This window comes from Phyllobates terribilis, unplaced genomic scaffold (genome assembly GCF_046119375.1).
Source record: "Phyllobates terribilis strain yellow unplaced genomic scaffold, ASM4611937v1 Scaffold_1__5_contigs__length_1240528914, whole genome shotgun sequence".
NCBI classification, from domain to species: domain Eukaryota; kingdom Metazoa; phylum Chordata; class Amphibia; order Anura; family Dendrobatidae; genus Phyllobates; species Phyllobates terribilis.
This window is the reverse complement of record NW_027362761.1, coordinates 998,529,162-998,551,600: the sequence shown is the minus strand read 5'-3', so window position 1 is coordinate 998,551,600 and position 22,439 is coordinate 998,529,162. Positions and strand designations below refer to the sequence as shown.

At 43.3% G+C, this 22,439-nt stretch overlaps 1 protein-coding gene across 5 annotated transcripts; it reads left to right on the top strand.

Annotated features, from left to right (window-relative positions):
• The first annotated feature begins 1,022 nt into the window (after positions 1–1,022).
• On the top strand, positions 1,023–20,194 carry CEP44 (centrosomal protein 44). 5 transcript variants are annotated; one of them, XM_073643854.1, is made up of 11 exons: positions 1,023–1,144; positions 3,014–3,132; positions 3,906–4,053; positions 4,439–4,582; positions 7,977–8,087; positions 9,023–9,154; positions 9,762–9,968; positions 11,607–11,682; positions 14,397–14,509; positions 19,810–19,847; positions 20,095–20,187. In XM_073643854.1, exons 2-11 carry the CDS (start codon positions 3,044–3,046, stop codon positions 20,138–20,140), a joined length of 1,104 nt encoding a protein of 367 aa, XP_073499955.1. In that variant the 5' UTR covers positions 1,023–1,144; positions 3,014–3,043; the 3' UTR covers positions 20,141–20,187. The 5 variants fall into 5 exon arrangements, with proteins under 5 accessions (XP_073499955.1, XP_073499964.1, XP_073499936.1 ...); XM_073643863.1 differs by lacking the exon at positions 20,095–20,187 and adding an exon at positions 16,231–16,304; XM_073643835.1 differs by lacking the exons at positions 19,810–19,847; positions 20,095–20,187 and adding an exon at positions 17,637–18,056.
• The last annotated feature ends 2,245 nt before the right edge of the window (positions 20,195–22,439 follow it).

The following is a 22,439-nucleotide window of genomic DNA, read 5'->3' as shown; positions in this document are numbered from 1 at the left end:
CAATTCACCCAGGCAGCTTCTGGGCCCAATCCTGAGTGATGGCCGCCCATTCTTGCCTAATCAGTACTTGGCGTTTATCACAATTTTTGTGGTTTTGTTTAGCCTCTCGCTTTTGAGACTCAACCGCAGGTTCTCATTGGGATGGAGATAAAAAAAAAAAATGCACCACATGCAGGTACCGCTGCGTCCCGTCACTAGTACTGCCACTCCCGTCACCACACGCCGGTACCGCATCACCAGTACAGCCACCACATGCCGCGCCCCATCACCAGTACCGCCACCACACGCCGATCCCCGTCACTAGTACCGCCACGCCACTAGTACCACGACCACCACCACCACACACCGGTACCGCTGCTGCCCATCACTAGCACCACCACTCCCATCACCACACGCGAGTACCACCACATGCCGATCCCCGTCACTAGTACCGCCAATCCAGTCACCATATGCCGGTACCGCTGCACCTTGTCACTAGTACAGCCGCTCCCCATCACCACATGCCGGTATCACCGCGCCCCGTCACTAGTACCGCCACCACACGCCGATCCCCATCACTAGTACCACCACCACACGCCGGTACCGCTGCTCCCCATCACCACCTCGCCCTGTCACTAGTACCGCTACTCCTCATTACTAGTACCGCTGCTCCCCATCACTAGTACCGCCACTCCCGTCACCATATGCCGGTACCACTGCTCCCCATCACCACCTCGCCCTGTCACTAGTACCGCTGCTCCCCATCACTAGTAAAGCCACTCCCGTCACCACACGCCGGTACCGCTGCTCCAGATCACTAGTACAGCCACTCCCGTCACCACACGCCGATGCCGCCGCCGCCGCCGCTCGTCCTCATTTACGCCTTCCAGAGAACCAACTGCCCAACCGTCAAAAATTGCACAAGCTCCGCCTACTGCCCGCCTCTGATTCTCTACACCAATCACAGACCCTCTTTTACGTCACATCTCCGATGTTACATGTAAGCTGAAGCGTCATTTGTGGAATCCAGGAACCCGCTAATTGGGCGAGAGGCTGTTTGTAGGCGGGGCTTCCTGCGAGTCGTGCGGTAGTGTGGACTGTGCGGCTGCGATCCTGCCTGAGCCGACCGCCGTTATACGTGCTGTGCTGTACGGGAGCCGTGCAGGTGAGGGCGGAGGGCTGCACACCGCTGCTCAGGCTCACAGAGCTTGCTGGAGGCTTCCCAGGACCGATCATCGGTCCCGTCCTGTGATCCGTGCTGCAGAGCACAGCTGCTTGTTAGTGACCGCAGAGGAAATCAGGATCCAGAGCTCGTCACGGCATAGTACCCTCCTCAGCTGCTGCAGCACCTCTTACTCAGGAGGTTGCTGTCCCTGATCACTTCGTTTAGGACATAAGGTGTGTACTAAGATGTTCTGCAGCAGCTGGGGCACAGTATGGTGTAAAACAGCAGGGGAGGTCTCTGTATAGAAGCGAGCAGGTGGGAGATGTGCTGCTGGCAGTTATGTGTATATATAGAGCAGTTGGGAGCGCACACAGGGTGACCCCCTTCTTACATACATTGTTTATGTATACACGCCTCCGCCGTCCCGGTTTTTCAGGGTAGCAGTGCCCCCTCGCCTGCGGGGCCCTGTGCAGTTGCACATACATTACACCGTGTTCCTGTAAGGAGATGGACATGTTGCCCACATTTCCCTCTTGAAGAAACAAGTTCATCATCATGTGGTGTAATGGGCATTAAAAGGTGTTAGTAATATTGACACTGTGTAGTTTGACCATAGGGACTGTTAGAGTTAATGTTTAGGACTAGCCCAGAGTGGAGAGGGGCTAAGCTGCCAGGAAAGTGGCAATTTCCTGTCAGAGAGCCAATTGGAGTGCAAAGAAAGAGGACCGAAGGTCCATTGTGAGCTGTACTGCATTCTGGGGTGTCCCTAAGGTGAGGAGACTGAAGGAAAAGGGAGCTCCGAGTATTTACAGCTGCTCGGTGATGAGGTTAAATCGCTCCCGTGTGCATGATTTGCAACTGTGTGACAGCTTTATTACATGGGAGGAATGTGTAAGAAATAGACATTCCTCACATGTAATAAAGCTGTCAAACAGTCACAAATCATGCACACGGGAGCGATTCAACCATATCACCGAGCAGCTATAAATACTCGGAGCTCGGCCCGAGCGTACTCGGCGAAAGCGTTAACAGAACATAGTCGCTCAACACTAGTTATAACGCTAGAAGGTAACGAGCCTAGACAGGACTGAGTACGTGAGACGAGTAGAAAGTCCGGGGGGGTTCAGATCGTCAGAGAGCCTGAAGCTGAGTCCGGCCGCACTGGCTCCCTATGGGGAGAGAAGACTCGGAACTGCAGGGCGAGTGAAGGACTCTTGCTGAGCAGAACTGTAGTGTGAATGCTGGGTTGTGGTGAAGTAGTGAGAAACAGTGGACAATAAGAAAGATTAAAAAGGAAAAAAAGAACAATAGAGAAACAAAAGAAGGAATCTGTGTGGAAAATGCTCCGAGTCGTGGAAACGTTGATAAGATTGTGTACCTGCTATCTCCTGTATATATTCCCTACCAAGTTCCCGTTCAGTAAAAGGTTATTGTTAAATGGTGGTCTCTTTCATTAAACTGTAAAACACCTGGTCCTGGCAAACCAGCAGCATCTGTTATACGTGGCCTGTGCAGGCGTAGCGCCCTCACCACACCCAGCCAGGACCCCCACTTTCATGTAACGTGCTGGGGCGTAAGACGAATACCTCACCCACGGCTACTCCCTGTGGGATCCAGCTTGCAGCGGAGGAGCAGCGGCCCTGGGGTCTTCCTGATTGGCAAGGTGTGACTGTGGGGGTCCTCAGATATTCATCATTACCAGTATTTGTGTACAGAAGTCACTTTGTCCTCTCAGATGATCAGACATTCTCTGCTTCCGAGTCCAAAGTAGATGAGCACAGTGGGACGGAGATAAAGCCCCCGACACATCCTACATGCGGGGATTTGGTATCACAATGATTTCGGTTAATGGTCCACTTGTTTTTCCAGGACCGTTCCCAGCTGCTGTATTAGGATAAGATGACGACTGGGGATGTGAAAGGAGTCCTCCGAAAACTGGAGCAGAAGCTGAGGTCCCTGAGTTATCCCAGAGATGTCGACTACTCGGGGTAAGAAGTGTAGTTAAATGTGAAGTCTGATCGGTAGACAGCCTGGTATAAGGGAAGGAGCGGTAGACAGAAATGAGGGATGAGATATAGGGCGGTGCAGAACTGTGGAGAGATTTGTGGGTGAGAGAGATGAGTTTGTATTGTATTCTGTAGTGGATGGGTAACCAGTGCAATGACTGGCACAGGGTAGAGGCGTCAGTGAAGCAGCTTGATAGAAATACGACCCTGTTTAGAGGGAGACCGATTAGAACATAGTTGCAGTAGTCCTGACTAGAGTGAATGAAAGCGACAGAGTTTTTGCAGTATCAAAGGTGAGAAAAGGTCGGATTCCGGAGATATCTCAGCAGTGACCGGTCATTCACATGCCGAAGGTGGGTGAATCTGCTGGGGGAATAGCGGGCCGGGGAATCAACGGCTTGAGGGGGCCAGGAAATCGCAGGCTGGGGGAGAAGACCCCAGTGCACAGTCAAGGCTCTATACACCGAAATATAATTGGCAGAAAACTTCAAATTATGATTAAAGAACCACAAAGCAGATTTCTTCAGCCAAATGTATCAATGTAATCCGCATTACAGCAATGTCTTTACTTTCCATTACAAAATCGTGCTGACAGGTTTTTTAAAGGGGTTGAATGAGATGAAAAGACTCATTTACTTTTTCCTAATCTAATATGACGCCTTGAAATATTTGAGTAGTGTTGTGTGCTCTGGTTGGACCCTTGAGTAATAATTAGTGGGGATATTTTAATAGTTTACTTCTTTTTGCCACTAAAGGTTGGTGAAAGGAGACCCCGCAGCATCTCTGCCAATCATCAGCTACACCTTCACTGGTTATTCAGCCCACATTGCCGAGATATTAGTGTCACTAGACGTTGAGCTGGCTGCAAAGAGTGACCTGAGATTTATTGATGCCGTATACAAGGTACATTGTCTTCTGCTTATCAACAGTGAAATGACTATTCAGTGGGTGTGTCGCGCTCAGCAGTCCTGTGCTATGAAGCATAGCTGGCAGTGTCCGTGTGATACTCGTTAGTCACAGCGGACAAAATATACTGGGTTGGGTGCAGCTTTTCCTAGTGGTAAGAGGGATCCATACCCGAACCCTTGGCCATCTAATAATCCACTGGACAGCTTAAAAGGTTGTCCATTAATTGGACAATTCCTTGTTAAATGCTGTAGTCCTCCATGTAAAATACACAAACCTTATTCTTCTTTTCCACATTTAGCTTTTTCCCAGTTAGTGCTGGACTTTCTGTTCCTGAGCGTTTCTGGATGTAAGTGGTACCCGCTCTGATCCGTTGTTGCAGGTTCTCCGAGACGTCTTCCATTACAAGCCTGTGTTAACAAAGCAGCAGTTTCTCCAGTGTGGATTCCCTGAGCGGAGGATACAGACCGTATGTGATATCATCGACTGCGTAGTTAAGAAACACAAAGAAATTGTGAATCACAAGGTACACAGATGATTTGCCTGCATTTATGTATGATGTCCGCATATGCTGCATAGTTGTAGTGCTTGGCAATTGTCGGATCTCTGACACAAATTGGTGGAGGGAGGTGCGTGTGCCTGGCCATCGCTGCGCTGACAAGTGGCGCAGCACAGGACCCTTCACCATAGATGTAGCTTTCACCGTTGGAACCTGCATCTATTCTACATCACTACCATCTGCCACGTTAAAGTGCGGAGAAGTTTAACTTTTTTTTTTTTTTGATAGCAGTTTAAAGCAGATCTGTTACCTGATTTCACAACAGACAGGACTCCTCAGCCAGTAATTGGCTTTGCCGGCATGTCCACTTATTGTCCAGACAGGACCAGGCAGTGGAGACCACCAGGTGTGTTCCCCTTGTTAAAATGCTTTAAAGCAATGGTCTCACTCCCCATGTAAGCCCATAGGCTCAGTGACATAGAAAATATCAAACGGAGCTTTACTCGCCATCCCCGGGTCCAGCACTGCCTCTCTACCTCTGCTCCGATCTCTGTTGATCTGCTGGGAGCATTTACATTACGTCTAGACCATTGCAGATAATCATTGAGTCCCTGGCTCTTGCCATCTATATTGTTGGAGACCAGGAGTCGACATTATGGGACAAAGTCTATAACAAATGCTTATTTATGAAGGGAAAGGCTCATCCTGAAAACTCTTTAACCAGTCTGAGCCCTTTTAAGAACCTGCTTGGACAAAACCTTTTCAAGTTCTCCACTTAAGATAATTTATTGTTAAGCCTTTTGACACAAGCTGAGATGGCAATGACCAGGTAGGAGGAGTGCCAAGCTGCGTTTGCCCATTCACTGCACTGCATATGCAGGGTTCAGTCCTGCCTGGTTGCTAGAAGTGCATTGCATAACAACTAGTCTGTCACACATCACTTTGCTGCTAAGTTATGGTAGAATTACCAAGAGGATTGCAGGATTTTTAGCCTGTGTTTTTTTTGGGCACCACGCACATGATATCAGACGCCACATTGGTAATCCGGAAGCTCTGCAAATTCAATCAGTTTCTGTCCAGGAGAGCACGGAACTGGATCGTGGACCAGAGTTGTGCAAAACTACCTGCTTATCTCTACCGAATATCATTTAAAGGGGTTTTCTGTCTTTTTATTTTTTGTGCTTTACCCTCCCCGGGTCCAGCACTATATCACCTGTGCTAATCCCAATGCCTGTTATTGTCAGCAGCGCTCACTGACTATATGTTGTCAGCACTGCAGCCAACTACTGAGCTCAGCAGCTCTGACAAGTAGATGGTACGAGCGACTGGGCTGACTGGCTGCAGTGCTGTTTATAACAGCAGCTCGGCAAGGACTCTGAGCTGGACCCGGGGACGGTGAGTTAAAAAAAATATTATTTTTCAAACAAACTGCACTGGGAAATCGGGTTTTTAAAACCTGAAAACCTTTTTTTTTTTTTTTTTTTTTTTTTTATTTCCCCGATACGGTCAGTGATTTTTGCCATCTTTGAACAAACCATTGGAAACCTCCTCATTGTGGCTTCTCATTGTTTCGTTGTCCAGTTCTCTGGAGTCCATTAGACGCTGATGAAATTGTTTGTGGCCTAGGAAATGTAATTTTGTTTTCAGAAGTCCATGTGTTTCCACTTTTCCCATTAAACCTGCCTTATTATGAGAATGTATTGCACAGAGCGGGACTTCCATAGTAAAATCATGGCAATAGTACAAGTATTTGTTTTTATTTGTTTTCCTTTTATGTTGTTTTCATAGTAAACTTGGCTCTTGGTTTTCCTATACATTCTTCACCTAATCTGTTCTGTCATTCCCCGGCCCGCAAATTACATCTACAGGGCAGGAGATTATTTATCCAGCGCTGTTCTGGCTTCAATGCTTTTGATTTCAGATCTGTCCTTTTATAACACTTCTAGTCTACTGCTTATTAGAAATCTTGGGAAACTATTTATTCATTTCCACCACTGCTAATTGTATAACGTAGATCTACTAAGTAATTTCATATGCAGGGGGGGGAGATGCTGTAGAGGAGCGAAAGTATACATTAACCAAAAGAAAACCGCACTTGGTGTACTTCTGATTGTCGGAAACAACGTAGTTTACCTACGAAAATCACGTATTCCATTAATCATAAAATGAAATCTAAAATCAAGAGGCGCGCTGGTCATAGTCCTGAAAGTGCGGCAGCATCTGTAAACGTCATGATGGTTGTGCAATGTCGAATGAAGCCCACAAGTGTTCCCAAGCAAATAACATAATACTTAATACCTACAACATACTAATATTAAGAAAAGCAAGTGCAAACAAAATAATTACAAGTAATAGTCTGCCTATTAATAATACTATATACTTATACTGATAAAGTGCTAGTGCATAATATAAAAAAAAATAAATAAATAAAACTATATATTCTAATAGGGATAGATATATAAAGTGTATACAGACCAAAGATACCACACATGGAATACCTGTGTCGCTTTCTCCATTTTTTCGAGAATGGGTTGGAGGAAGAGCGATTATTACCCAACATATACTTGTGTTGTGTGCCACTTTATTTATTTTACTTGTATTGCTCCATCATAGTCCACAGTGTTTTAGACGTCATCATCACTGTCCCCATTGGGGCTCGTAATATGCCAGAGTACTTGGAGGAAACCCACGCAAACACGGGGAGAACACACAAACTCCTTACAGATGTTGTCCTTGATGGGATTTGAACCCAGGACCTCAGCTCTGAATAGCAATAGTGTGAATCGCTGAGTCACCATGCTGCATAAAGTAGCTTATGATGGGCACTTATTTCTAGAAAAAAAATAAACAATATACCATTTTTTTTAAAAAACAAAACAAAAACGTTTGACCGTTTAAGTAAGAGTTGTCATGCAGCGTAAAAAGAACATGCCTCTAGAAGGTCTCCTGTGAGATTTAATGAGAGAGTCCTGATCTCTCCACCTGCTATTTAGTATAGAGCAGAGCTGAGTGTCTTTACAGACACCTTTTAGCTTTCATTCCATGACAATCAGTGTGGGGGGATGGCACTAGAATAAGCAGAGTGTGATTACAAACATCTACAGCTCTCCACTCTCAGCACTGTTATCTCTGTTTTACTCTCCGCAGGAGTCCAATGGGCAGACCTGTTATAGTTTGACATCTAAGTCCTGAACAAGCAAGGACTAGAATGAATGAATGGGTTACAATTTATGTGATCACACACACCACCCTTTATCATTCTGTTCAGCCCGTCATGATCTATATAATCATGCAAACAGATCAGACGGCATGTTCAATACAACAGGTTTCTTTTGAAGACCCGATGACGTGATTAAGCTGGTCCTGTCCAGAAGTGAATAATAAGTACGTCTTATTTATGTATGCATTTATGAATTTTTAGGTGAAATTGCAGCCGGTTAAGAGAATAGCTTGTACAAAGGATAAATGTGAAGTGTTTTATCCTGAAGAAACTGGTGTCCAGTCATCCATAAACCCAGAGAAAGATAATCAAGTAAGCAGTGGTCACTGACACAACTCCACTTTTTATGTATATTCTCTTGCTCATCATACATTCACCAAAGAAAGACAATAAATGTCTGACACACGATATAAGGTTGTTTTTTGTTTTTCACTTGCCTTTTTTATAGTAAAGCATAGTCTGCTGCTCTTCTCTATAATGCTATGTGAACTGGTCAGTGTGAAGGCCCAATTATCACACGGTTATCCTCTGTCTGATGATTGGGGACCTATGGCAGCATTACAGTACAGACTCTGCTAAGCACATGAATGCAGTGTGCACTTAGGCTAAGTGTTCGGAAAAATGGCCGCATAGTCTGGACGTCATTTATCAACATCCAAATGCTTTTTTTCACGTTGATCTGTTCAAGTCGTCTACTTCTCAAGAGTATCATTACCTGGTATGTCTGTCATTTCTACAGAGGCTGCGATATTGCGCCCGGGATCCATCGCACTAGGCTTTGCCTCCTGCATGCAATCCTATCCAGATTTACTTCTTTCTGGAATGCATAGGTCTCCGGAATATCATCTTGTCACTATACAAATCCGTAATGTTTCCCCCTGTGGACCCGGTGACCACCTTACAAGTTGTCAGTGAGCACCATTTTACTTAGATTATTCTACATCTAAAGATAACTTGTAAGTTTTTGCAGGCCTTCCCTGTACATGCGCTGCCTTTTCTGTACAAGAATTAGTCTTGTGATTACCGTCTGTAAGATGCCCATACATCAACCTGCCGACTGTATATGGGGGTGTCGCCTCTCCCAGAATAGATGTTTAGGCAACGTCTCATGGTAAAAATAGAAACATTTTTTCCAGAAAAAAAATATTTCCTGTATAAATGGCTTCCTTGTAACCTTAGGAGTCTCCAATCTAGGTAGGGAGATGTCAGTGCTTCATATTTACTGATGTATCCATATCTATCTGCAGAACAAAGTCCTTGTGGAGCGTCACACCGGTACCGACCTGTCTCCATTGTCTGGGTCAAGGGAAGCTTTTGTGTCACAAGCCGAAGAAGTTTCTGTATCCGACTATGAAGAGGAGGATCCATGTGAAAATGAAGTAAGACGTGATTTAGTGTATTATGCACTACAAGCGGCTGGATCTGTACTTAAAAGGATTTGACACCCATCAGAAGTGGACAGTTTATGCTCTTATTTTATTCCTGCAGTTCCCTTGAATAATTGTCTTTTTCTCTTTGTTCGTCGTCTTTTATTTATTTTTTTCTATGTATTCAAATTTGTCAAGGTTCTAGAGATTTGGGTCTATTTAATTTTGTGCTAATTCTTATGCCCTATACTAAAGGAACGTGTCTCACAGGGTAATATTGCAAAGTAACCTACGCCACTAAATAATTCCAGGAGCCACGCCCTCTTGGTAAATACCATAAAAATCAGCACTAAATTAAAAGGCACAATTATCTGAGACCATATGGTAAATAAAAAAAAAAAAAATGGTTGCTCAATGGAGCGGCAGGAATAAAATATGATCCGCTACTAGCCTGGCACTATATAGATGGATAACTGAAATATATATGTTTCAGTTTCTGGGTCAGCTATAAGTGACGATGACAGGAAGGGGCTTCTGGCAGTAGGTGTTTGGGAAGCCTTGAGCACAGATGCTGATATGGATTTGCTCTGGGAAATGTAAAGCGCTTGTTTCATTGCAGGTGACAAAGGACGCACAGATCGATCTACTGAGGGCCCAGCTGGCTGAATGTCAGGAGAAACTTTCAAGGCTTGACTGGATGGAGGACAGACTGCAGGCGCTAGAGACCAGTATGAAAGGCAAGATAATCATTGATGAGACGGACTGGAGTAACCTTCTGAGCCGGGTCCTGCTCCTGGAAACCGACCGCTTGTTACAGTCAAAAAAGGTTTGTTACTAATAATGTAGTCAAGTCAACAAGTTGGAAGCAGTGCTGCCACACATCACTACCTAACGTCAGTTACATCTATTACTGGGATCATTAAATTGTATGGACTTACTGATCAAAGTGGGGCATTGTTGTTTTTTTTTTCTCTGTATTTCGCTCCTGGGGATCATTGGGTGAAGCACAGAATAGGTACTTTATTATGTCATTCCAAGGAGCAATGTTCTGTATCGTCAGCTAGTAGGAGGGAAAGATTCTGCAGCTGATGTACATGTGCGACCTGTCAGTCATAGGGAGTGGGGAGGAGCCATCCTGGAGCGCAGCAGACTAGTCGGGCCTCACTAGTCCATGTCGGCTTGTCTGACTACCTCTTCTCTGAAACAGTTTTTACTCTGAAATGCTACTATCTGTTTGCGGCCAGTGGTTTAGGCCGAATGAAACCAATGAGTTTTCCTCTGTGTCTCCTGTTCCTTTGTTTCCATCGCTGCAGCCATTAGAATGTCTGGAGATTAATTTTTAATAGATTTTAAAGGAGTTGTCAGGTCGTTTTGATGACGTCACTAGGATTGCTTGTCAGTAACAATGTCATTAGTATGTCAAGGACAACTCTTTTTAAGGCAAGTTTTGGTTTTCTCTTCTAATAATATTAGTAAAGGAGTTGTCCTAGGAATGCTGCCCATGACATTCGCCTGATGATCACAGGTGCGGCTCCTGGATCCATCAGCTGTTCTCGCTGGGACGCGTCGTATAGCCATACATTGTCACCTCTGCACTGACTATGGGGTAAATGGATTATCAGCACCTGGTTTGTCAGAGGGCGCCATTCTTGCTTAGCGGCTCACAAAAGGGGGACTATGCGGTGTCTCCACCCCTCTATGACATCCATTAGCACTTACTCAGATTATGGGCAGGGGTTGTCTTCGAGACCTTTTCTCCGTTAGCGTAGTTTTGTTTCGGGTGGTTTTGGCTAGCCATGTGGTTCAACCCAAGTTATCATTTTAAGCTTATTGATAGTTGTACTACATTTTACTCGTAAAGTAAATGTATATAGAAGAGAGGTATCTTTTGAATTTGTGCCAAATTCATCAAAAAAGGCACTTTCTTACAGTTTTATCACAGTGGGTGGGATTTATAGTAATCGCACGGCCACTTTTTTTTTTTTTTTTTTTTATTATTCAGCATGCACTGTCCTGCGGTGCGTGTCTGAAATCCACAACACGTCATTTTCTCTCGAGTACGCTGAGTTTTATGTGCGGACTTTACCCAAAGACTTGCATTAGGTGCAGAAAATCCGCAGCACGTTTTTAGTGTGTGTCCACTACGGAAACACGCTAAAAAATGTATTTAATGTGCTCATGACTGTATCAATAAAGTTTTGTCAAAGCCAAATACCCGGAAGTATCAAAAACAAAGCAGCCTTATGTAAAAAATGACACCAAAAAGAGACAAAAATCGTAGTAAAAATGCAAGTAACCTAATTTAGGTAATGGGTGCTGAAATGCTGGAGAAAATCCGCAGCATCAAAGAACTTGCCAGATACTACTTGTGGGAACGGAGCCCCACAAGGTGAAATCCATGTGTAGTCTGTAGGTCTCTAGCGCTTTATCTTGCTTGCTTAGTTCATTCCTTCACTCTTTCCAGAGAGACTTGACATCGGAGTTCACATCGATAAGCGAGGAGCGCACATCAAGCAGAATGGCGGATGACGTCCCTCCTGGTGAGTGTCCTGTCAGGTAGTCCTCACACAGTTATAATGAAGTCCAGCCGAACATGTCTTTCATTAGTGTTGGGTTTTCCGATGGAACAGGTAATCCATTGCTGTTTCTTACGTTTCCCAGCGCACATCTGCTTGGCTTTTCTACATGATGTCCCTCGAATCTAACATCCACCTTATTTTCAGGGTATCTTCCTGGGTGATTAGTGATTTATTAACTTAGTATATTAAATAATATCTGACAATTTACAAACCTATTAGACCAACCACACAGATGATCGTAGCTGACATTGTTCTGTGCTTCATTCAGAAATGGAAGCTACCAGGTTATTGCAGGTTATTAGCAGCTCCGGCCCTTTATACTAGAGCGCTCACTGCGTTAATTCTTACATTATCGGACCATTAGAAGTATAGCCGTGAGGAGCGCACTGATGGGCTGCACTGTGGCAATTTATAGTTAGGGGCAAATTAATTTTTCACATTGTACACCTATGTCTTCACACTATACATGATAATTGCACTGCTCCCTAATAATATAGCCTAATGCCATGTTCACAGTCAGCATTTTTGCTGCATTTTTTTCTGCAGCCAGCACCTGCTCTCTTGGCAGGAAAAACACTGCATTCAAAACTCCCGTTTTTCAGGGTTTACATGGCCTTTTTTGCAGTGTTTTTTTCACTCTCATTGCTTTCTATGGGTGAAAAATTGCTGCAAATGCTCTGAAAGAATTAACATGCTGCAGGTTTCAAAAACCCAAGGACTACGTTATTTCCATAGATTGCCAGATGGTGCCCTTTTGGCCTTCACATGACAAATAGACTTCTATGGAGCCTTTGTGCCTGTCTGGAACTTCCCTGAGATGCCCATTAGACATGGGGGAAAATACTATCTGATCCCCGCCTTATCCAAACTTTAAGAAATAATATAGCCAATGAGCGATGTGTTGGATCCGCTAACAATGCACTAGGCATTTGAGTATATAACAATTATAATGAACAGTGTTAAAGAAGCACTCCTCCCATCAAAGGTATTGTCCACATAATAATATATTGCAGTCCTCTTATTATATAGCATTGTGTACTTACAATTGCTAATTTTGCCTTTCTGCCCAGCTAATTCTTCTCTTTTCCGTTAGGTCTATGACATCACGTGATTAAAAACTGACTAGCTGAATCCTTCTAAGCTCTATGTAGAAACAGGAGATCCATTTTCCCTGTATGACTTATGCGTCACTGCAAAAGTGCCTGACAGGGAGGGGGGAGCAGCTGGGTCAGGAGCTGAAGAGGGAAATGATAAATGCAGGAACAAGAGACTTCCTGTTTCCACACCGAGCACAGAAAAGAGAAGAATTAGCTGGGTAGAAACGCAAAATGAGCAATTGTAAGTACACAGTGCATTATAACATGATGACTGCAATATATTAAGAGGATAAAAACTTTGCTGGGAGGAGTGCTACTTTAAAGAGGAGATGTTCCCCAGTCAAAAGTGGGTGCTTTTTACTCTTATTTTACTCCCTCTGCTCCCCTGGGTTTGCCGTTTTTTTTTGCTTTTGTTTTTTTCATTATCCTCCATATTGTTTTAGAGATATGGGCCTTTTTACTTGGTGTTTAATTTTATTTTCGCCAAGAGGGAAGTGCTCACAGGATTCTGCGGGGGGTGTCTTTAAGCTGCTACGCATTATCTTGTGAGCCATGTTCCCTTATAGAGACCATAAAAAGTAGCATTAAAGGGGTATTCCTGTCTCCAAGATCCTATCCCAATATGTAGTAGGTGTAGTAATAATAATATTAGCAAATATCTACAATTAGAAATATAGTATAGTATTTTTGATTCGCTATGTCTTTCCTCATGTGCAGGCATCGCAGGACCTTAGGTATCCATGGTTACGACCACTAGCAACTAACTGTGACTTTATCAGTGGACGTAACCATGGATACCTAAGGTCCTGCGATGCCTGCACATGAGGAAAGAGACATAGCAAATCAGAAAAAATATACTACATTTCTAATTGGAGATATTTGCTAATATTATTATTACACCTACTACATATTGGGATAGGATCTTGGAGATGGGAATACCCCTTTAAGCAAAAAGTCCCATATCTGTAGAAGCGTATGACGGATTATTAAAAACACTTTTCTATCAGATGTCTTTCTTGTACTATTTATATAATATCGTAGATCCCTATTATTCTAATTTCCCCTATTGGCCATATTATAACATTTACCCTTCAGAGGCAGAATCCTAAAATCTTATTTGACATTTGAAGCAGTTGGCAATCGTGTAACGCTACTGCCATCTACTGGTTGTTAGGAGTATTATCTCGTATGTATCATTAATATTGTGTAATTTTTGCATACGTGTTAGTGAGATTTTTGCAGTGTTTTATTTTTGTAAGAAATAACCTGTCTCCCTTTGAACAAACAGTTTAGTAATGTTTATCTGATCTTACCCTGCTGGTTATCTTATCTCGCTCGGTGATCAGCAGCACATTCTTCAGGTTAGAGGTTTGGATTTCATGTTCTCCAGGTCACTTGCTTTTTCTTTCTGTGTCTATAATTTAGCAATGAGAGCAGCAGGGAAATCTCTAGTTGGACCTGGGCTTGTAGGACCCTGTATAAACACTGCGCAGCTCATCAGCAGCACTAAATCAGCGGGTGTGATGGCTGACCCTGTAAATAGACAAAGGTTATAGAAAAATGGATGTTTCTTTGCAGGTTTGACCATCAAGGCTGGTATTCCTGAGAACAATCATCAGTCGTCTGGATACAGTTCTCTGCTATCTGCAGACTCCTCTCCCACAGCTATTGACGTGACCGAAGACACGAGGGTAGGCACCACTGCCAAATGGTTATGTTCCAGGGTGAAAGGACCATGCAAGCGTTAGCGCTGCTAGATGATGTGTAAGGCTACAGCTTAGACTTGCTGAAGAGTTGACTAAAGCGAAATCAATTCTCTAGAAACCTTGTGCTGGTATAGAAAGCCCAAACCCTTCCCTTGTATTCTTAGGACTCTGAATTGTAAAAAATAAAAAGCTGTTAGATTTCTGATTTTCAGCGGTGTACATAGAAATCTGAGTGCCCCATTGCAAAGGTCTGTATTGAACCACCGGGGCTGCCGTTTAAAGGGAACCTGTCATGTCCCCAAATGCTATTAAACTGCAGTTATGGGGTTAATCTGCAGGTTGATACCGGTCTAAACAGGGCTGTGGAGTCTGAGTCGGTATGAAATAGACAGACTCCTAAAATATATAATAAATTGGGTACAGTAGTACAATGCAGGATGTGCTGTAAATGTTTTTATAAGAATTTGGGAAAGTTATGAAATGTTCTGAGGATCTCGGCTTTTAGTTGAAATAAGTCTGTGCTGCACTTTATGTACATGCTCAGTAGTGAGGCAGTGCTGTGGAGGCAGAGTTGTGGAGTCGTGGAAATTGAGGAGTTGGAGGTTTGGCTTACCGACTCCACAGCCCTGTGTCCCAAGCTCCACAGTCACCACTCTGAAAGCCCAGCTATCAGGAGGAATTGGCAGCTTCAGTCACTGCTCACTATACAGAAAGCGGCAGATGTACGCACGCCTTGGTACATTGACTTAGCACAGTTTTTGCAAGGTACAGTAGTGTTAAAAATAATAGTGTGTTCATAAACATGAGTTAAGCACAGAATCTTTATACTAGTTTTTATTTCCATTCATTGGGAACATTTCACACGGTTTTCTAATTCAAAACATGAAGAGAAATGTATATAATTTTAACCACTTTACAGAAAATAACAAAAAATGAACATTGGGCTGTTCTAAAAAAAATAGCAGTGTCTGCATTTGTCTTTACAAACTCCACAATATGTACTTTTTTTTTTTTTTTTTTACGGGTTTAGAATTCCTGTGAATCACTAAGCTAATATTTAGTTGTATACCCACAGTTTTTTTTAGAACTGCTTCACATCTATGTTGCATAGAGTTAACCAACTTCTGGCACCTGTCAACTGTTATTCCAGCCCAGGATGCTTTAACTACATCCCACAATTTTGGGCATTTGTTTGCTTTGCTTCAGAAACAGTATTTTTGATGTCACCCTACGAGGGTTCTATCAGATTAAGGTCCAGGGGCTGAAGACTCCATAACATAAATTTTGTTGGACTGGAACCAAGATTTTGCTTGTTTGCTGGTGTGTTTAGGGTCGTTGTCTTATTGAAACACCCATTTCTAGGGCATATCCTCTTCAGCATAAGGCAACATGACCTCTTCAAGTATCTTCAGATCTGCAAACTGGTCCATGATCCCTGGTATGCGGTAAATGGGTCCGGCACCACAGTAAGAGAAACATGCCCATATCATGATGCTTGCACCACCATGCTTCACTGTCTTCAGAGTGTACTATGGCTTGAATGCAGAGTTTGGGGGTCGTCTGACGAACTGTCTGCAGCCCTTGGACCCAAAAGAACAGTTTTACTTTCATCAGTCCACTACATATTTCTCAATTTCTCTTAGGGCCAGTTGATGTGTTCTTTGGCAAATTGTATCTGCTTCAGTACATGTCGTTTTTTTTAACAGTGGGACTTTGCGGGGACTTCTTGCTAAGAGATTAGCTTCACACAGGCGTCTTCTAACTGTCACAGTACTCACAGGTAACTTGATACTGTCTTTGATCATCCTGGAACTGATCATTGGCTGAGCCTTTGCCTTTCTGGCAATTCTTTGATCAATTCGAATGGTAATCTTCCGTTTTCTTCCACGTCTCTCTGGGTTTGCTTTCCATTTTAAAGCATTGGAGATCATTTTATCTGAACAGCCTATCATTGTCTGCACTTCTTCATAAGTTTTACCCTCTCCAATCAACTTTTTAATCAAAGTACGCTGTTCTTCTGAACAATGTATCAAACAATCCATATTTCTCAGGCTTTCAAGGAGAAATGCATGTACAACATGTGCTGGCTTCAACATTTAGTAAGGGCCACCTGATTCACACCTGTTTCTTCACAGAATGATTGACCTCACTAATTGAACTCCACACTATTATTTTGAGCACACCCCCTTTCAATTAATTATTCAAATACAGACTCAACAACATGCAGATCATGAATGCTGAGTCTGTTGGTTTTCTTAGAATCTACGGCACCAACTGGTAAATTGTTTGACGTGGTAATATAATTTATACCAAAAACAGTGATTAATCTGGTTAGTCATATTGGACTACTGTATCAGTGCCTAGATGGCTGTTACGTCGCTGGGGCGGACTTACAGCTGCCGCTTACTGTATACTGGGTGGTGGCTAAAGCCGCATCGGCACACCTGAATGACTGAAAGCCAGAAGCTGCCAAGAGAAATAGTTAATTTCTTCCCTGCAGCCGTGCTTTTAGTGCAGCGACCGGGCAGCTTTAGAACACTATTAACCAGCAGATTAACCCAATATTGAAACGTTACAGGTTCCCTTTACACAAACCTTCTAGTTCCTTCAGTAAAGTCTGGAATGACCGGGTCCCTATTCCACAATCAGCCATGTAGATGCAGTGGTCACTGTTCACCATGACTTTGATCAGGGCTAGCTCCAATCACTGCAGGTACCGGTGACTGCTGTATAAAACATCTGACATTTGGCAGCTATAGAGTGGGGTTCAGGGCATGAAACAGCTCCATAAACTCCTCTGACTTCTGCCGTAGATATGTCGAGCGAGTTGGGAGGGCACCAGGCAGGAAACAGCTATTCAGACCCTATAGCAGTTGTCTGTCCTGACACAATTGGCCGTACGCCACTTGTGCTTTTCCATAACTTTGATGTAGTTGTACAATATCATTCACTTTTTTGTACTGGCCGTTTAATTATTTTGATTCCATAAATATGTTTTTAATAACTTGACAGTGTGATTGTTTTGTTGCTTCATTAGTGCTTTGTTATATGAGACATGACGAAGCATTTGTGCTTATTAATAACAAACTGACAATCCGTAGGTCCATTGCAGGGGGAAGCGGATGGGGTAATTGTGAGAGTCCACTCTCTGACTAATTACTGCAGCATCTCAGCCTCCGTGCCCATAGGGTCCATGATTGTCACTGCACTCCCATCTGCAGTAAGACAACACTATAATGGGTAAGGTACAACGAGCGAAAAAGGATAAATTCAGCTCACTCTTGTCGCTACTGGTGATCACAGTGGAAGTAGGTAATAATGCAGGAAAACTGGTCCCAGTAAGCTGCTCAAAGATATGGTTGTTCCACTCTAGTTTGAAGATTGCAATAAAATCCAAATATTCCAAAAAAAGTTAAAAAACCTAAATCAATGAATGATGTGACAGATCAGGGGATCAACATATTGAGAGATGGGAGTGTTTATGCATTTCGGACCTCATACTCCCTGGTTCTTACAGGGGTTTTGCAATCGCCAAGATCCTATCTCAATATGTAGTAGGTGTAATAGTAATATTGGCAAATATCTCCAATTAGATTTGTAGTATAGTTCCTTTCATTCGCTATGTCCCTTTCCTCATGTGCAAGGCATTGCAGGACCTTAGGTATCCAAGGTTACGACCACTGATATAGTGACAATTAGCTAGTTGTTAGTGGTTGTAACCATGGATACCTAAGGTCCTGCAATGCCTTGCACATGAGGAAAGGGAAATATCGAATCAGAAGAACTATACTACATTTCTAATTGGAGGTATTTGCTAATATTATTATTACACCTACTACATATTGGTATAGGATCTTGGAGATGGGAATACCCCTTTAACTCTAAATCGTCTTTTTAGCTGTAGGCTCCTAACAGAAACACTAATTTTCTCATTAATTAACTCCATGTGTCCTGATAGCGAAAAACAAGTATAATATAAAACTTCTGATCTAGAGTATTAGTAGTAATACTGGTGTAATGATACAATGGTAAAATCAGTATGTAGCATTATTTTATGCACATTATACCATCCTATCATATCAGTGCTATTACTAATATATCGGAAGTTTCCTATTCTAAAACATTTTATGCTTTTTTACTATTTTGCATTCTGCTTTAATAAGCCTTTCCAAATTATCTATTATCAAGACATAAGGAGTTAGTGAGAAAAGGAGTGTGAATTGTCTTTTTAACTGGAAGCGCCTGCGGAGCACATTGTTACCATTAAGAACCAGGGAGTAAGCTGCTCAAACCGCGTCAACACTCCCCTCTCACAATTTTATTATTCACCTAATCTTTCACATCAATCTTTCATTTATGTTTCTAACGTGAATAAATATTTTTATATTTTTTTGTCATGTACAAGAGTAGTGAAACAACCATTTCTTTGACCCACTAAAATGCATGTCTATTTGCTGTAAGGGTTAAGTCACTATCAACAATGATATTGGTGATTACATAGACAGACAATGGTTCCTCAGTAGCAGAGTTTAAAGGGGTTCTCCATTCAAATGGTTCTCTATTTAAATCTGCCCATGGGGAGGTATGGGGATAAAACCAAGGGCTCTCTAGGGCTGCCACACCGATGGGCACTGCCTGACTGTTACGTCTGCTAATTGGCTACAGGGTTCACTGGGCAGCTCTATAAACTGTGTAATCCTTTTCAGTGGTGAGCATACATGTTTAATGCAAATTAAAGGGATTTTCCAGGTTAGATTTTGTAGATATCATCTTGATAAAATGAACAAAACTAGTCATACTTGCCCCATGCTGCTCAATATTTAAAGGTATATTCCCATCTCCATGATCCTATCCCAATATGTAATAGTGTAATAATAATAATATTAGCAAATACCTCCAATTAGAAATGTAGTATAGTTCTCCTGATTCGCGATGTCCCTTACCCCATAAGCAGAACATTGCAGTAGCTTAGCTATCCATGGTTACGGCCACTAAGCGGTCTGTCACTGAGTGGTCGTAACCATGGATACCTAAGTTACCACAATGCTCTGCACACGGGGTAAGCGACATAGCGAATCAGAAGAACTATACTAAATTTCTAATTGGAAGTATTTGCTAATATTATTATTTTACACCTATTAAATATTGGCATAGATACTGTAGCTTGAAGATGGAAATACCCCTTTAAGTTCTGTTACATCTGTGCCATCAAGAGCTGCAACATTTGCCAGTCATTTGTGTCATACATGTGGAAAGTTAAATCTAACACCTATATATGTCCACAGGAGAGCACAAAGCAAAGAATGGACAGACTGAATAAAATGTAAGTATCACACAGATCGTCAGGAGCCGGATCTTCTGTGGCTGTGCCATTTATACCTACAATGCCTGTAGTACCTCAGCGGCCGGCCACGCAACACCTGATAGTAAAAACATTGCAAGCTTTGTATTACATGGAGTATAAGGACCAGTCCGGTACAGCAGGATGAGCCGGCCCCATGCGATAGTCACCACTGTTCTACTTGTGCCACTTTTGTTATAACCAAGCTCCTCTCTTCATTCATTTTTAGGTTGGAGGAGACCTCCAGACTTCTGAAGTTTTCTAACAGCTCGTAGCCTTGTGGACTTTCTGTTCTTGGAACGATTTTATAAGCTTTTTTTTTTTTTTTCCTTTCCTTATAATATGTAAAATAAAGTATTTTTCTATGAAGTAACACCATTCCTGCCACTTTAATAACCCTCCGTTATGTGACATTTTTATGTCTCTGTATCCCGAATCAAGTCACAGTTTGCATCCCGCTCACATAGAAGTCTGCTGTGATTCTTATTATTCATGGCTGTTGACAACTGGCCATCTGTCCTTCTGCGGAGGGGGTAATGAGGAAAAAAGTGAGAGTCCTGAGCCTTAAATGGAACCATTGCTGGAAATGTATTGAAAAATTCTTAAATATCCTGTGTATACAATTTTCTCACCTTGCCCATATGTTACACAGCTTTATTACCTATTCATAGAAGTATTATGTAGTATAGATAGAACAGACAGATATGTCACAATCCTAAGAATAGCTAAAATATGCAAACTGAATGTATGTGTATACAGTGGGGAAAATAAGTATTTGATACTCTGCTGATTTTGCAAGCTTTCCAACCTACAAAAAATGGAGAGGTCTAATTTATCGTAGGTACACTTCAAATGTGAGACCGCATCTAAAAAAAAAAATACAGAAAATCACATTGTATGATTTTTACATACTTATTTCATGCAATAAAAAACTAATCAATTATTTGATACAATAGAAAAACAGAACTTAATATTTGGTACTGAAACCTTTGTTTGCAATTACAGAAGTCAGACTTTTCCTGTAGTTCTTGATCAAGTTTGCACACACTGCAGCAGGGATTTTGGCCCACTCCTCCATCTGACCACATGACCTTTCCCATGCCTCCTCTGAAGTTCACCAATGACCATCTGGATAATCCAAACGGGCCTGGACATGTGCTGTCTTGAGCAGGGGTACTTTGCGTGCGATTTTAATTCATGACGGCATAGTGTGTTACTAACGGTTGTTACGGATCCGGGTGGTGGAACCTCTGCTGCGGTGCAAGGATGGACCAGAGGGGCGTAACTAGGTATCAACTCGGACTGACCAAGGTCGCACGGCGGCTCAATCGACTCCGTGAACCAGGGAAGGACCAAGCAGAGGGACCAGGTGCTACTCTGGACCAGTCCTTGTATGAGACCAGGTGACTCCAACAGGTCAGAAGGCAGGGACTGACCGGTATAGCAGATGAGCACGGCAGGCAGGCTGACAGGTGATCCGGGAAGACAGACTGTCAGACACCACGGGTAACTGGCAGGAGCCTCCAGGTAGGCTAGCTGGTAGGCACGGCAGGTAACTGGTACGTTCTTCGGGTAGGCTGGCAAGCCTGGCCCATAGACAGACTGGCGGGTTAGGACCGTAGGCAGACCGTCGGGCTGGAGAGTGTACTTGGCAGGCGGACACAGGTAGTCAGGCTGGCGGACTGGACTGGTAGTCAGGCTAACAGCGGGACCTGAGGGCTGAAGCAGAGTTTAGAACATTGAGCTACAACCTTGCACGGGCACCTCCATTTTGGAGGAGGTGCCTTTTATATGAGAGGTTCTCCGGCCATTGGCCGGGGACTCCTTAGGACGGCGCGTGCGGCCCCTTTAAGAGGGAGGGAGCGAGCGCCCTAAGCACAGTGCTCGGGAAGCTGCGCGCGCCGGCAGCAGCAGGAGGGCCGGAGAACGCTGGGCCCTGAGCGCGGCGGTAAGGGGCACGGCGTCTCTGCCTTCAGGCTGCAGAGACGCCGATGCTGCAACGGTAATGTTTGAGACTGGTCCCAGCTCTCCTCAGGTCATTGACCAGGTCCTCCTGTGTAGTTCTGGGCAGGGCTGTGGAGTCGGAGTTTGTGTCCATTTTGGTGGAGTCTGTATAAAATGGACTGACTCCAACTCCTAAAATATATAATAAATTGGGTACAGTAGTTCAATGCAGTTTGTGGGGAATATTTTTTTCATGAAAATTTGGGAAAGTTATGAAATGTCCTATAAATGTCTTTCCTATTCCTGATCTAAGAGTCTAGACTTTTAGCTGAGATGAATCTGTGCTACAGTAAATTTATCACTTAAACATGAGCCATGTATGAGGGAGTCGTGGAGTTGTAGTTGGTGTCATGGAAATTGAGGAGTCTGAGTTGGAGGTTTGGCTTACCGACTCCACAGCCATGGTTCCGAGCTGATTCCTGACCTTTCTCAGAATCATCCTTGCCCCACGAGGCGAGAACTTGCATGGAGCCCCAAACCAAGCAAGATTGACAGTCCTCTTGTGTTTCTTCCATTTTTTAATAATTGTGCCAACAGTTGTTGCCTTCTCTCCCAGCTGCTTGCCTATTG

Bases quoted from the DNA above. Each gene is read 5' to 3' on its own strand.
- CEP44 (XM_073643844.1), top strand. From the start codon at position 3,044: ATGACGACTGGGGATGTGAAAGGAGTCCTCCGAAAACTGGAGCAGAAG. The intron at 9,155-9,761 runs GTAAGACGTGAT...GTTTCATTGCAG, and splicing joins AGGATCCATGTGAAAATGAA to GTGACAAAGGACGCACAGAT. The intron at 11,683-14,396 runs GTGAGTGTCCTG...GTTTCTTTGCAG, and splicing joins GGCGGATGACGTCCCTCCTG to GTTTGACCATCAAGGCTGGT.